We start from the raw sequence: 16,272 nt of genomic DNA, 5'->3' as shown, positions 1-16,272 counted from the left end.
TCTTCCAATCCATGGACATGGGATGTCTTTCCATTTATTTTGGCGTTCTTTAATATCTTTGAACAGTGTTTTATAATTTTTAGAGTACATGTCTTTCACCTTTTTGACTACATTTATTCATAGATATTTTATTCTTTTGGATGCTATTGTAAATGGAATTGTTTTCTTAATTTCCTTTAGGATTGTTTCTTGCTGGTATATAAAAACATAACTGATTTTTGCATGGTGACCTTGTATTCTGCAACTTTGCTGAATATACTTCTCTGTAGTTATTTTGAGAATTCTATGTGATTGTCTATACAGAGGATCAGGTCATCTGCAAATAGAGATAGTTTTGCTTCTTCCTTTCCAATTTGGATGCTTTTTATTTCTTTTTCATGCCTAATTGTTCTGGGTAAGACCTCCAGTACAGTGTTGAATAGCAGCGATGAAAGCAGTGAATGTGATCAAGTAATACCTTGTCTGGCCAGTAAGGGAATCCAAACCCTTGACCTTGGTGTTATAACACCGTGCTCTAACCAATGTTGTCTTGTTCTTGGTCGTGGGGGGGAAGATTTCAGTCTTTCACCATTTTTATGATGTTAGCTGTGGGTTTTTCTTTTCTTTTTTTTTTTTATTTTTGTCTTTTTTCCGTGTCCGGCAACGGATCGCAACCCTCAGTGTTGCCCCCATACTGGACCGGGGACCGGCAACGGGATTGCAACCCTCGGTGTTGCTCCCGCGCCTCGCTCAGCCAGTGAGCGGGAACCGGTCTGTATGTGGGATCCGAACCCTCGAGCAGGATTGCCACCGCGCTTCCCAAGCGGCGCACTATCCAGTGCGCCACCGGGCTGGCCCAGCTGTGGCTTTTTCTTAAGTGCCTTTTATCATGTTGAAGAATTTGTCTTCTATTCCTATTTGACTAGATGTTTTTATCATGTAAAAAGTTGTTGAATTTTGTCAAATGCTTTGTGTGTGTCTATTGAGATGATTATGTGATTTTTTACCCCCTTCATTCTGTTAATGTGGTGTATTACACAGATTGATTTTCTTATGTTAAATCAGTCTTGTTCTCCTGGGATTAAATACCCCTTGTTCATGGTGTATAATCCTTCTAATGTGCTGTTGGATTTGGTTTGTTGAGAATTTTTATGTCTGTGTTCATAAGGCTTATTGGCCTGAGGTTTTCTTTTCTTGTGGTATCTTTGTCTGCCTTTGATATCAAGGTAGCGCAGGCCTGATACAATGTTTTAGGGAGTATTACTTTCTCATCACTTTTGTGAAAAGTTTGAGTAGGATTGGTCTTAATTTTTCTTTAAATGTTTGGTAGAATTCACCTGTGAAGCCATTCTTCGTTGGGAGGTTTTTGATTACTGATTGTTAACAGTCTGTTGAGATTTTCTTTTTCTTCTTGAGTCACTTTTGATAATTTGTATGTTTCTAGGAATTTGTCCATTTCATCTAGGTATCTAATCTTTTGTCTTACAATTGTTCATTGTATTCTCTTAAAGTCATTTTAATTTTTCTAAGTTCCATGGTAATGCTCCCACTTTTACTTCTTAGGCTAGCTAAAGATTGGTCAATTTTGTTGATCTTTTCAAAGAACTAACTTTTGGTTTCACTGATTCTCTCTATTGCTTTCCTCTTCTCTATTTTGTTTATCTTTGTTCTAAATATTCATAATTTTCTTCCTTTTGCTGGCTTTGGATTTAGTTTGCTCACCTTTCTCTAGTTTCCTAAGGTATAAAGTTAGGTTGTTGATTTGAGATCTTCTTTTTAAGTGTGGACTTTTACAGCTATAAATTTCCCTCTGACAACTGATTTGGCTGTATCCCATAAGTTTTGGTATGTTGTGTCTACATTTTCATTCACCTCAAAGTATTTTCTATCCTTTTCATTTTGGCAGCTGGCCGGTACAGGGATAGAACCCTGGACTGTGGTGTTATCAGCACCATGCTCTAACCAACTGAGCTAACCAGCCAGCCAATTCAAGGTATTTTAATTTCTGTAGTGAATTTTTTTTTTGAGTCATTGGTTTAAGAGTAAGTTGTTTAAGTTCCATTAATTTCCATGTATTTGCTAATTTTCTAGCTTTCCTTCTGTTATTGATTTCTGACTTCATTCTATTATGATTGGAGAAGATTCTTTGCAAGATTTTGATTTTTTTTTAAATTTGAGAAACATTTTATGGCCTAACATATGGTCTCTCCTGGTGAATGATCCACATGCATTTTAAGAAGAATGCATACTCTGCTGTTGTTGGGTACAGTGTTCTGAATGTGTCTGTCAGATCTAGTTGGCATGTAGTGTTGTTTAAGGCCCCGATTTAGTTTAAGAAAAAGCCTCAAGGTCATCGAGAAATCATGTGCTGATGGACTAGACCTTGAATATAGCCCACATAAATCTGAATTTGTGTGTTCTTTTTTGGGGGAATGGGGCTACTATCCAAATTGATATAGTGTCAAGAAAGATTCTTCTACTGCTACTGCTCAATAGAATTTATCTTTTAAAGTGTGTTTACATTTTACATATTGTACAAGTTAACAGAACACAGAAAGCTGGATAGAGGCCTTGGGCCTCTGAAATGGTATTTTAAGTACCATAAAATACCAGGGGTGCTTTGTGCTGCCTTCAGTTTGGAAAAATCATTGTGTGCAGACCTGCCATTATATGAAATGTTATTACAAGCTTAACTGAAAGAAGCAATCCTAGCTAACACATTTGAGGTGAAGAAGCTATGACAGTTTATTTAAAATTTTGCATATTTGCTTCATATCATAACTTCTAAGGCCAGAAAAATTATTAAAATAATTTCAGGAATATGAAATGCAGAAAACAAGAGAGGAAGAATTTCTGAAGCTATTTGATAGATGGAAAAAAGAAGAAAAGGAGAAACTAGTTGATGAAATGGAAAAAGTCAAGGAAATGTTTATGAAGGAATTTAAAGAATTAACTTCCAAGAATTCAGCGTTAGAATATGTAAGTATTAAACATAGAAGTCCTTATGGTATTAGTTGCATTGAAAGGTGGCATTAGGATGGCATTATGGCCAGAGGATCTGGCATTTACTTTACCATGCCTTGATGCCACCTCCCTGAGAGTCTTGGGGGAGCTGAAGGCAAACAGAAGACAGAGCAAGTCAGAGAAGTTGTTTTGTTGAGAATGGGAGCTTTGACCCCAAATCCAAGTACAGAACATTTGTGGGCTGCATTCAGATGGATCATAGAAGAGGTTTCCTCTTTCCTTATCTGGTTAGGTTTAGATAGCTTTAAACCATAAACCTTCCTGAGTTTGGGAACTTTCCACTGTTGTGGCTGGAAAAGCTGATGCAGATCACCAATGTGGGAGAAGGAAGCCAACCCAGAAAGACAGAGGGAGAACTTTTGCCAGGCCCCTTCCTCATCCTAGGCCTGACCAGTGAGGAGCACAGGTTCTCTAAAGCAAGCAGGATATGGCTACATGAGCGCCTGTCCCCTGTGGGAACAGCCTGGTCCATCCTGCTCTGGTCACAAGCATGGATGACAGACAGAGACACTCTTTGCTGGGCTGCAAACCTTCATCTTCCCTGAGCATCTTCCTCAGAAAGTGGGCGATCAGTGTCCTCCTGCTAAGAATTCTGAGTTCACCAGGCAGTTTGATCTGAGACATTCTTGGGGGAAAGGAAGGAAGGGAGCTGAGGAAAGATCATTTAGCTCCCTCTAGGGGCCAACAAGTTTTATAAATGAAAATAGAAGGATATTTTTGCTCAGGTCTTTCTCTAAAACTCTTTAAACTTTAGCACTGGGGTTGGCAAACTATGGCCCATGGACCAAATCCGGCATACCACCTGTTTTTGCATGGCCTGCAAGCTAAGAATGGTTTTCATGTTTTTAAATGGTTGAAAAGAAATCAAAAGACTATTTCATGACATATGAAAATTACATGAAATTTACTGAAGTGAACTTATCGGTGCTTTACTTTATTGGAACACAACCGTGCTTGTTCATTTACCCTATGGTAAATTTGCCCGTGGTGCTTTTGTACTGGAGCGGTAGAGTTGAATGTTTCCACTGAGAGCTTGTGTGTCTCGAAAAGTTGAAAATGTTTACCGTCTGGCTCATTACAGAAGAGGTTTGTCTGGGAGGACAGTCATTTAAAACATGACTACACACTTACCAATTTTATTCTCTTTTTCAGTCTTATAAAAGTATGACATTTGTACTAGTGATTTTGAGTTTTATTTTATAGCAATTATCAGAAATCCAGAAGTCCAACATGCAGGTTAAGTCTAACATAGGCACGTTAAAAGATGCACATGAGTATAAAGAAGACCGTCCTCCATATCCCCAGGATTTCCAGAATATGATGCAACTTCTTGACAGTCAGGTATGTCAAAGTGGGTGACAACTGCAGTAGATGTCTTAATTTTTCTTAGTAAATTACAGGAAGCATCATCTACAGAAAAAGTGTTTCTTTCAGTGACCGTGAAGGTGATTAGATCTTTTTTACTTATCTCCTAAAACATGCCTAATTCATAATAGGTGTTTATTAAATGCTTATTGTTGACTAATACATGTGAATTCAAAACAGTTGGCAAAATTGTTTCTTTTTTCATCTAACATTAATGTCAATTTGCATTGGTTATTATTACCTTAGTATTCATTGTTTCATATTTCAGATGTAGATCTTACTTTAAAAAAGGCATAGAAAGGCACATTGAAGCACCACATTTATTTTTAGGGCTTAAATATACTACTACATTGATGAACTGATGATCTTTTACATTTATCAAATGTAATTATAATCATTTGGAAGTGAACGTTTGCAATCAGAATGATCTTCATCCTGGCTGTTTTGGTCAGAACGGTTTAGGGGAACAATTATTTATTTAATTTTATTTTTTACTAGGAAGAAAATAGAGATTAGAGCTTATGAATTCAGGTTTTTTTTTTTAAAAAAAAAAAATAAGGCTGTGTCATTAAAAAAAGTGTTTTTGAAAGATGGACCACTGCTTCTTGCTCAGTGCTCACATCTTGCCTCCTCCCCCAAATCTACCTTCCCCATGGCAGCCAGGCTGACCACTGTCATGTCTAAAATCCTTCAGTGACCCCCCCATTTTTCACAGAAAGTCCTTAACCAGGACACAAGGTCCTTCGGAGTCTGGACCTGTGCCATCTCCCACCGTTCTTTGCCTTACCCCAACAGCTCGTGCTTCTCAGAACACGCATTCTGTTTTTGGCCTTTGTTCCTGCTGCTTTCTTGCCTGTCAGTCACCTCCCAGTTTTCAGGATCTGTCACTTACTACTTTTCCAGTGTTCAGCTAGGGCGGTGCCTCTTCCAGAGAGTTCTCCTGAACCTAACCTCTGGGTTAGAGCATCTCTGTGGAAGTTCGCCATCATTGTGCCCCACTTTCCTCCTGTACAGAGCAGGGCCTGTCTCTTAATCTTCCTGACCTGCGAGTGGCTGCCCAGCAAGGTGCTTGGTACATGGTAGGGAACCAGGAACTGTGTCCTGCACTGAACTGTTGACAGTTGCTTCCGGCAACCTGAAGACCCCCATTTGTCTCTCAGGAACTGAGGGACATGGTTATGAAATCCTAAGGTCCCACTTAAGTGTCTTCTGTTTCCTTCCTGTGAGCTGTGTTGTCAATTCAAAACTCATGGACTCTGAAACCTTGGTGTTTCGTTTTAAACCCATTAGCTTGGCAAGCCGGCACCTATTTTTGTAAATAAAATTTTATTGGAACACAGCCACACCCATTCATTTACATATTGTCTATGGCTGTTCCCCCACTACTGATAGTTGTAACCGAGTCGTCTGGTACCCAGAGCCTAAAGTATTTGCTATTGGCCCCTTCCTAACAAATGTTTGCTGACCCCTGTCTTACAGTATAAGATTAAAGCCAGGTACAATTGTGTTTAAACATTTTTGACTATGTATACAGTAAAAAATACCAGCTAAAATTTTATCAGATAGATAGTTAGGTTTCATAGGTACCCACTGAAAAGGAAGCTTCTGTTTTGAGTAGATTTCATTGTTCCAGTTGCACGTAAATGACTCTTGTTTGACTCTTTTGCAGGAAAGCAAGTGGACGGCTCGAGTTCAAGCTCTTCATCAAGAACACAAGAAAGAGAAGGATCGGGTAAGATTAAGAAACCAGTGGCCTATAAGTGGGTCATTTTTTAAAAGAATATTTGCTTGTCTTTATAGTAAAGGTAGTATTTGTCCAGTTAATAACATTCACAGAGAAAAATGTAACAAAATTAAAATTACTTATAATTCCATTGCCAAAGATAACCACTGCTATTACTTTGTTATTTCTTTCAGTCTTCTTTTTATGCTGTGAATGTTGCATTTCTTTAAGTGTAGAACCCCATATATATGTAGTCTTATGAAATTTGAATTATGCTTTATATCTGTAACTTTATACAGTTTTCACTTAACATATCATAGACATTTTCCTATGTTTTAAAATAATCTTCAAAATCATTATATTTAATGGCTACACAATGATCTATAGATGTATCATAAGTAATTTAATTATTTCTTCATTGACCAATACATGTTTCTGATTTTTCAAATTATAGAGTTGCAGTGTAAATAATTTTTAAATAAAGGCAAGGACTATTAACATTAAAATCACTATAATGAAGACAAAATTTAATTATGCCACTTATTCCCTTTCACCTGAGCACATCAAAAATTTAAGTGTTCAAATGCAAAACAACTAAAGTAGATGTATTTGAGAATTTCTTAAGATAGGAGAACTTCTGTTTATTTTTTTCACTTGAAATTTATTCTGTACCCTTTGGATCCTTTATAAATCTTTTCTAGATGGAGAAAGATTTTTTTTGGCACATTTCCTAAAATGGCCTTTCCTATAGTACCAACCAGAGTGTTAGATGCATAAGAGCTCGGAGGAAGAATGTTCAGATGACCACAAGATTATCACCTTGTATTCCTCCTAAGTAGGACAAATACCGAGGGAGGAAAAAATAAGAGAGAAACTGTGAACAGTACTAGAGCCAAACTAAAGCAAAGCAAACAAAAAATAAAAAACAAAAACACCCTACAAAACACCTGCAGTTCTTGAGGAACCAGATATTAACCTAATTTTGAAATTGTGTTATTGCTAGAAAAGAAAATAGGAACCACAACTTTTCCTCTATTCCATTTGTAATATCATTTAGTTATGTAAATAATTTGTAGAGTTTATTCATACACACATGAATGCACAAATACGAGAGTACTTCAAAAAGTCTGTGGAAAAATAGAATTAAAAGGTAATATGAATCTTTCCATGAACTTTTTGAAGTACCCTCATTCATGTACATACACTCACTCAAAGTAGTTTATGTAGACTGAAAATTCTGTCACCAATGCGGGATTCAATTCAGGAGACATTTATTGAGCATCTACTATGTACTACACATCATAAGGGCTAAAAAGTGATATGAAACAATCCCTGCCCTTAGGTTGCTTGAGTACAGAAAGAAAGTCGAAGTGAGGATACAGACAACTGATGGGCATTAGGATGAGATAAACTGAGTGCCCTAGGGGTGGAACAGAGAGTTTGTTAATGGCCATGTTTATTTGTCAAACCTAAACCACCCTTCTGAGCTCCAGATCAGGGAGCCAGCTTTATTCTTGACATCACCATGGGCTTCTCAAATGTAATGTGTCTAAAATGAAGTTGTTGGGTTTGTTCCCAGATATGGTGAATGGCACCCTAGTCCACCCAGGTGCACATTTTGATTCCATCTCTCTCCCTTAATCCCCAGTACCAGGCCATCAGCAGGTCCTTCCCTATATCTCACATCCCTATTCTTCTGAACATTTCCATTGCCTCTACTCTTAACCGAGCCTCCATCATTTAAAATGACATGCATTTATTATTGTACTGTCCATGGGATAGAATCCAGGCATGGCTTGGCTGGGCTCAGGGACTCAAAAGCTGCATTCAGTGGGTCAGTGGTCTGTGTTCTCATCTGGAAATCCTCATGTTAACCATAAGGTTGAGACCCTCACCTCCCAAAGGCAACCTGTTCGCCACAGCAGTTTGCAACATGGCTATTGACCTCTTCAAGGCCAGCTGGAGAGTGTCTCTCCTGCTTTCATTGTCCCCCTTCAGGAAATGCCTGGAACTTCTTTTAAAGGATTTACCCGAATAAGACAGGCCCACACAGGATAATCAAGTCCCTTCACCTTTGCCATATTTTGTTGGCTACAAGCACATCATGGGTTCCACCCAACCCAAGGGACAGGGTGGATTACACAGGCCGTGTTCCCTAGGGGTGCACCCTTGAAGGCCATCTTAGAATTCTGCCTACCACACCCTCCTCTGGCCTGATGTACAGGTCACCTGATGTCACTCCATCTAAGTAGGTAGTCCTTTCCCCTTTGTTATTCTCATCACTTCCTAAATGTAGCTCTGACCACTATTTTAAATAGTTTGTTTGTTTAGTTGTTTACTTGTTTATTGTCTGTCTCTCCAACCATATCATTAGCCATCTGAGTGAAGGGTTCTGTCTATTTAGCCCCCCCTTTGTCTTCCCAGCAACCACTGATGTGCCTAAAATGTGGTTGGCACTTGTCAAATACTTGCCGAGTGAAGGTGGAAAGCAGCTAGACGTCCAACAGGGGGATCGTTCAGCCATGTTTTTATAGATACAGAAATGCCAGCGTAGGGTTCAGAAGAGTAGGGTTAAAAGAGTTATGTGTAGGTGTAAGCACCTTCTGCCATAAGGAGGACACCTGTCTAGGTTTTTGTCATGGACCAGGGAGCCGGCGCTCAGGGCAATGCCCAGGTAGTTAGCATGATGGTGTTCACCTCCCAGCATGTTGTTCGTATGGCAGCCAAGAAGCAGGATCCCCAGGAGCAGGGGATGGTAGTTTTTCTGCACCATAGGTGATCCATTGTGCAAGGAGTGTTCTCTGTCATCCATCTGTGCTGCAGGGGAGTAAAAGTGGCCCATTATTTCAGTTAATGGGTATGCTGGAGCTGGTCTGTATCGGCTTGCAAGTATGTGCTTTTCTCAGTTCAGGCTTTTTTCCCCCTTTTTCTTTTTGTTTTTGTTTTTGAGAGCTGATTAACTATCACACCACTGGATTCATGGGAGCATTTAGAAATAAAGTGATATTTGTAGTTATCATATATTTAATCCTTCTAAGAATTCTGTGAGGCAGGTCCCACTTACCCATTTTACAGATGAGGGAATCGAGTCTTCGATGCTGTCTTACCCAGGGTTGCTGTTATTGAATCCAGGCCAGCTCCGCCCCGGGGCCTGTGCTGGTCTGCCACACTGTCTGGCTTCCTGTCATGCTTTGGGGACTTGGCCAGCAGGGGAGAAGAACAGGCAGTAACAGTTTAGAGTGGTTGCTTTCCTGTAAGGACGAAGGATCTTTCCTTCCAGGTGATCTGAGGTAGTGGTTCTTATCCAGGGATGCTCTTCGCAGTTACCCAAAACTCCTTTCCAGTGTACACATATCCAGCTCTGTTTCCTGAGATTCTGATTCAGTGGGGAAGACTGGGACGTGTAGTTTGGAAAAAAACAAAACAAAAACAACCCAGGGTATTCTGTTTTAGATCCATGGTTTAAACCACTACTCTTAGGTAATTTTAAGTTCCTACTCTTGTTTTCAAGGATCTGCATGGCACTGGTATTTAGCAATGCAATTCAGGTTCCCTTATGAAGAGGGGGTGACTTTTTAATCCTTGCTCCTTTAGAGCCTGCTGTGTTTCAGGCAGTTGTGGGAATTTCAGTGACCTTCTGGCTGGAACAGAATGTGAGGTGCGGTTTTTACACTTTGTCACTGCAAGTTGTGATAAGAGAGACCTACTGCTGGCGGTGGGGGAGGGGTGGGGGTTCAGGGTGGGAGAGGACGGCTCTCCCTGGTTCTGAGTGAAGCTCGCCACCCCGGGTGCTGGGAGGGAGGGTGTTCTGTGCTGCCACTAGGCTGTGCTGCTGCCTTGTCTGTTGGTTTGGCTTGTTTAGAGGCTGCTCACTTCTCCCTTCTTTCTCTTAAACCCTAACAGAGGGTTGAATTCAATCAGGCTTAGTAATCTCTGCCTAAGACCTAACTATTAATTATTCCACATGATTGGTACCTACCGTTCCCACAATGCACATATTGTATTTCTTTGTTTAGGGGAAGTTGCATTTGCCAACTTTTTATTGCTTTACCTGGATTCTTGGCTGTCTTTTTTTTTTTTTTTTTTTTTCTAAATAACATTGGTAGTAGTTCAAAGGGAGTCACAGATAAGCGATGGCATCTACTCTTGACCCAACAGAGGACTCCTGAGAGCTTGGGAGATTGTAGAATGGTCATGTAATGAAAGGAAAGGAGGAAGGGGTGATGTGGGCTGGTAGAGAAAAAAGCATAGAACTCGATATGGTAGTTCACAAAAAGTGGGCTCATGGGCTGCAAGCTTTTTGGAATAATTTCTGGCTATCTCTTGCTTAGACTCTCCACATTCCTCCCCCACTGAACTCTTTTCTGAACCTTTCTGATCCGTTCTTACTTCCAGTATCAGAATGATGTCATCCCTTAGTGTTTCCTGTGTCCTCTTTCTTCTTGAGCCTGGAACAATTCCCCATATTGTTGGTCAGGCCCAAGATCCTAAACCTCCATGCAGAACCCCAGACATTTTTACTGGCTTTTCCTTTTATGTTTTAGCTTAGTGTTTCCCAGACTGCATTTAGGGTCACTCTTTTGGGGGTCTGTAAAAATGCAGTGAAAGGTCTTGACAATGTCCTTCTTGGGGGAGATTCTTAGTATGCACTAGGGTATGAAAGGTTATTTTTTAGGCTTCACTCAGAAAATCTTTCTATCTTGGTTAAACCTAGCATTTGTCCAGCATCATAGGAGCACAGGGCACTTCAGAGGCAAGACCATGCCATTTGTTGACTAAGCAAGTTGGTTTTGAAGCCAGATGTGCAAGTTCTAGTCTGGGCTGTGCCCCTCCAGCTGTCTGAATTTGGGCCAGTTACTTTACCTCTCTAGACTTGAGTTTCCCCATCTGTACAAAGGGGAAGTGTGGCTTAAACAAGATGAAGTGCTTGACACAGCATCTAGCACGTAGTGAGTGCTGATTTTTAAAAAAAGAAAAAAAAGCAAATTAGGAAATGCTGATCCAGATGCTCTTGTAGACTCTGACACAGTTGCTTCTGCCCCTTTATTTGATGAGCACATCCCGTCTTCACTTCCAGGCCTTAGACTTGGAATGTCCTTAGCCCAATTGCCAAGCTTTATTTTTTATCCCCTGTGTTTAAGCAACTACTGAAATTGCTTTGAGAGGCATTCTCTAAATTATTGAAAACAAATTCTTCTTGAATTTTTTTTTGTCCAGAGCTTCCCTGACATTCTCTAGAGATAAATCTGTCTGTGCATCGTTGGATCTCTGTCCTCTACACTTCATCCCTTCCTCCTTCCTCCTGCTTTTCCTTTGTCTCCCAATACCCCCACCCCCCTTTCATTAAGAACCTGCTAAGAACCAATGATTATGCTAGTTTCTAGGAATATAAAAATAATTTATATGCACTCTCTGGCCCAGGGATGGCACATGCAGATGTGCAAAGGACAGGGCTGTGTGGGAAGTTTGGTGTGGAGGCGTGGGCATGGCCCTGGGAGACCAGGGTCAGAGCTGCTCTGTGGGAGAAGTCTTAATCCTCTGCTGCTCATTCGTATGCTACTTCTATAATGTGCATAGGTCGGCTCAGCTGCTCACATTATCAGTGTTGTCTGTCTTGGGTCATGAGCCGCCTGGGAATAGAGATGAAGCACCATGCACAGCCAGGGCCTTGGTACAGTGATTGAGGATTTATTCAGTGACTTGCTGTGCACGAATAGCATAAGGCCAGCAAAGAAGGCAGGCATGTGCATACAATTCTCAGAATGAAGACATTTTACATGCAGCTTGCAGATGGATGCCTTTCTTTCTTTTTTCAGCTCCTGTCACATATAGAGAAACTTCGAACCTCAGTGATAGATAATCTAAGTACAAGTAATGTTTTCTACCAGAAAAGTATAGAAGAGCTAGGGCAGAAACTCCAGGAGCAGAATGAGCTGATTATTACTCAGAGACAGCAGGTATGTCTAGTGATAGTTTGGCACCGTGCTTCTTTAAACAATGCTATTCCTCTAAGAACATGTGTTTTTAGTTTAGAGTGTTTAGTTTACTTTATAGCATTCACACATTGTATACAGTAAAGAAAATGGAATATATTTCCCCTTGTGATTTCTTATAAAAATAAAATAAATGTTTTAAAAAGACGTTTAAAAATACCATAGAACAGATTTATTCAGTTTGAATTCAGAATAAATTTGAAGGTAAATGATCATTTCTTTCAGTAATTACTTTGAGAAGCAGCCAAATCCAAATGCTACTTTTATAAAACTTTTGCCTTTGTGCTGTTAAAGTCTATGTGCCCTGTGTCTTTGGTCAATTTAGTGAAAAGGTTAATTTACCAATGACAATATCTGTTCGTTTTTCAATATATCCCTATCTAGTTTCAAACATGTATTGCTAAAAGACTTTTCTTTGCAGATTAAAGAGTTCACCAGTAAACCATTAAACAGTGTCAGTGAACCCAGAGGTAAGTGGACAGGGTCCTGGCGCTGGAGGCAAGGTGGGCCTCCCTAACTGCACTGGGCTTCAGAGGAATGTGGGCCCTGTTAGTTTATGTGTGCTAAGATGGCATTCTTCTTGTTAGTTTAATTTGGCAGATCTGTTACCACAACCCAGAAAGAAAGAAGAATTAAAAAAATCTAAACTATCATTCAGTTGTTTCATTTTTTAAAAAAATCAGAATTCTGTTCTGCACATAGTACCTGCTCAGTAACCATTTACTTCTTGATTCATATACTGTAGGACAGAGTTATGATTAAAACACAAGGTCTGGAGACAGACTGGGTTCAACTCCCATCTCTGGCACTTTGTAGCTTTCTGAATCTCTGCCTCAGTTTCTTCAGCTCTAAAGTAGGAATATTAATAGTAACTACATCATAATAACCTTGTTATAAGGATTAAATGGGATAACACATGTAAGGTACACCTGCTAAGCACTCGTTAGTGTTAGCTATTATTATTGATATTAAACTCTTAATTATTCTAAAGTACTACGAAGGCTTGCTGCGTTATTCTCAATTGTGGTAGTTTGGGGGTTAAAGGTTTGTTTTAAGCATAGTAGGAGCACACACAACCTATTGACTATAGCAATGGTAGCTGCCCGTCTCTGTATCATTCAAGAGCTAGACCAGAAGCCACACTGTGAGACTCTGCAGAAGGTACACTGGGAACCACAGGCTCAGGTCTCAGAGTGAAGCCTAAGAGCTTGCCTTCTGCCTGTTCTCCTTCTGGGTGATCCCAGTTTTGGTTCCTGCACATCTCAGGCTGTTAAGGAATCTTTGTTTCCTTGAGGGATGCCAACTGGGGATTGGTACTGGAGTCTATGAGCTAGGTTTTTTTCCCCTCTTGTTTTGAGATTAAGGATTGGGGAAAGAAAGGGTTGTCGTTCCCTTTAATCTCTTTGAATAGCAAGAGTTCAGGTAGTGAGGGATACCTGTATAATTACTTAGATGTCATAAATACTTGACTGAAAAGTAATTCTAGGAAAAATTTAGCTTTAAAAGGATTTGTGTTAAATATCTTTATTCTATTGAGTGAGGTGCTATATATTGGGAAATTTCATTTGTTGTTTCTATGGGAAGGAAAAATTAGGATAAGGTCTACCAAAATTTAGTCCATACCTTGTGATTTTTGTTATTAACTCTTTTCCTTCTTGTCATTTAGGTAATCCTTCAATCTGGCAAACTTTTGAATCTAAGCCAACTGCCCCAGCTGTGCCTAGTAAGTTTCTATAATGGGCTCTCTAAAGGTATCTTTAAAATGCTAAACCCAAACATAACTTTTACATGTTTATTATTTTTAGAGACTTTTCTTTGAAAACCTATGTGTTCGGAGATTAAGTAATGATTTATTTTGGTTTTGGCCTAGATCTAAAACTCAGTATTGTAAATATTCTCATGATTTTGTAGTTTTTTTGGTTAGCCATACCTATTAGTTTGCAATTTGTCAAGTAAAGAGACAACTAAAAATTGTTTGGCATCACTGCACTTTATACTTTGGCATCACTGCAGTTTATAGTTTTGGATTTCCCACAGTGATACACTGTGTGGCTATGTGACTGTGTGTGGTGCCACCACATTTTGGCACGGCTAGGACTCTCACCGCTGCAGGCTTTGAATAGGTGTTCTGTCTGTCCTCACCTGCAGTCAGCTCGGCTGCCTAGTCTATCTCCCAGAGCTGTCAAGGTTCAGCAGTAAACCAAAAAGACATAATCTTTACACTTTAGAAACTAACAGATCTTTTTTGAAATAACAGTTAAATACTGTAGTAGAAATATTTTTATTTCCATTCAGGAAAGAGTAAGGGAGAGGAAAAGAACTGTGGGTGGAAGAAGGAAGAAGCAGGCGAAGGTGGGTGAGAGAGAGTGGTTAGACGTGCTGGGTGCATAGGGATCGGATGCACCAGAGGAACCTGGACTGAGGCTGAGCACTCAGAGACAGCACCACTCAGACAGGCCCAGGAATCAGGAGAGGACTGTGTAGTGACCAAACGTTAATGAGGGTGTTTTGGAATTTGGCACAGTTGACTGGAAAATGCTAATGGTTGAGCTGCTTAGTCTTCTCAGGTGCTTCTTGAGGCCTCTTGATGTTGCTTCCAGAAGCCGAAGAGGTTGGGTGGTGATGGGGAAGGGAGGAGGGGGTTTAAGTGCTAAGAGTAGAGCTGAGGGGAGAGGAGAAGCTGGACTGATACCTCATGAAATTAAAAAAACATTTCAGAGAAGATGGAGAGGGTAAAAGACTAAATTATTTAAACAAACAAAAAAAGTACTAAAGATATATTTAGTTAGAGCAGATTTCTCCAAATTGGGTGTCCAGACTCTCTGGGGTTATGCAAAATTATCTACTGGGATATGGGAAAGAATTATTAGAACTGCTTTTTAGATATTAAAAAAATCATTCTTTTAATTTTTCAAATAATTTTTGTTTTAAAATGTACATAATATTGGGCCGGCCCGTGGCTCACTCGGGAGAGTGTGGTGCTGATAACACCAAGGCCACAGGTTCAGATCACATATAGGGATGGCCGGTTGCTCACTGGGTGAGCGTGGTGCTGACAACACCAAGTCAAGGGTTAAGATCCCCTTACCGGTCATCTTTTTAAAAAAGAAAAAAAGAAAAAAAAAATGTACATAATATTTGTATTATAGTATATGTAAAGTTTATTTAAATAAATATGTGTATATCAGGGGGTAACTTTTACTGATCGGGGTATATGGTCAAAAAAGTTTGGAAGCCACTGGGCTCTAGAATATTTCAGAAAAGAAATAGGCCCACAGCCCCACATATAGAGGTCCTTTCACAAGTGAGGCCTTTGTGTTTCACGATGAGTAGACAAAGGAGGGTGACTGGCTGGGTCCCCAGTTTTTCTACCAGCATGGACAAGGATCTAAAAGCCAAAGGTCTAATGATGGCAGGGAAGTTCTCATCACTTAAAAGGAAACACACACATGCTAAAGGCAGCTTAGGAGATATACAATAAGTAAATCAGACCCATAGCCAGCAAAAGGAGGCATTTCTAATGTCTAATTTAAGGCAGATGTCATCAGACCTGTTGACCCTACCAGCCCTTGGTGATTTAGACACTAGTTGGTTGTTTCAGACCTGATTTACTATCCTTCCATAAGAAGTGCATGGATTCTATAGTTTAGGGAGAAAACCTGGATGCACACAATTTTACCAAGATCAGGTCTTTTGATTCTATAAGCTAGAATAATATCTAGATCAGGAATAGTGAATATTCCGGGTTTTTTCTTTTCCCCTGTAAAGGGCTAGATAGTGACTATTTTAGGCTTCATGGATTAGGTGGTCTCTTTTGCAGCTGTTCAACTCTGCTGTCACAGTGCAAAATCAGCCATAGACAATACTTAAGTGAATGAGCTTGGTTGTGTTCCAAGAAAACTTTATTTACAGAATACAGGCAGTGCTCTGGATATGTTACATGGGCTGTAGTTTGCCAAACCCTGATATAGGTTATGCAAGTTGCAAATGGTTTTGAAGGCCCTATTTCTAGAGTTGTTAGCAATTTATGAATAGTTAGGAGTTGACAAAAAATGTATGCCCGTGGAGGTAGCTGAGGTTTGTGGCCAGTATTTTTTAGGGTGGGATTAGAATTAAAGATTTAGGAGGAAAATGGCGACGGGTCTGGAGCACCCGTGTCAGGAAACAGCACGATCCTGAGAGCTGTGT

The 16,272-nt window shown here is 39.9% G+C and overlaps 1 protein-coding gene across 1 annotated transcript in view; it reads left to right on the top strand.

Moving 5' to 3' along the window:
• Positions 1-14,436, top strand: part of LOC103601979 (zinc finger protein DZIP1-like) — a gene marked incomplete at its 3' end in the record, with an annotated part of 30,275 nt that extends 15,839 nt beyond the window's left edge. Inside the window, exons 6-12 of the mRNA XM_008586382.1 lie at positions 2,797-2,958; positions 4,207-4,344; positions 6,038-6,100; positions 11,908-12,048; positions 12,506-12,554; positions 13,751-13,807; positions 14,380-14,436. Coding sequence (XP_008584604.1) covers positions 2,797-2,958; positions 4,207-4,344; positions 6,038-6,100; positions 11,908-12,048; positions 12,506-12,554; positions 13,751-13,807; positions 14,380-14,436 — 667 coding nt within the window. The remainder of the gene's footprint in view (positions 1-2,796; positions 2,959-4,206; positions 4,345-6,037; positions 6,101-11,907; positions 12,049-12,505; positions 12,555-13,750; positions 13,808-14,379) is intronic.
• Between the last annotated feature and the right edge of the window lie 1,836 nt (positions 14,437-16,272).

This window comes from Galeopterus variegatus, unplaced genomic scaffold, assembly GCF_000696425.1.
Source record: "Galeopterus variegatus unplaced genomic scaffold, G_variegatus-3.0.2 Scaffold3969, whole genome shotgun sequence".
Taxonomy (NCBI): domain Eukaryota; kingdom Metazoa; phylum Chordata; class Mammalia; order Dermoptera; family Cynocephalidae; genus Galeopterus; species Galeopterus variegatus.
The sequence above is the reverse complement of the archived record's forward strand: the minus strand, read 5'-3'. Positions and strand labels throughout refer to the sequence as shown.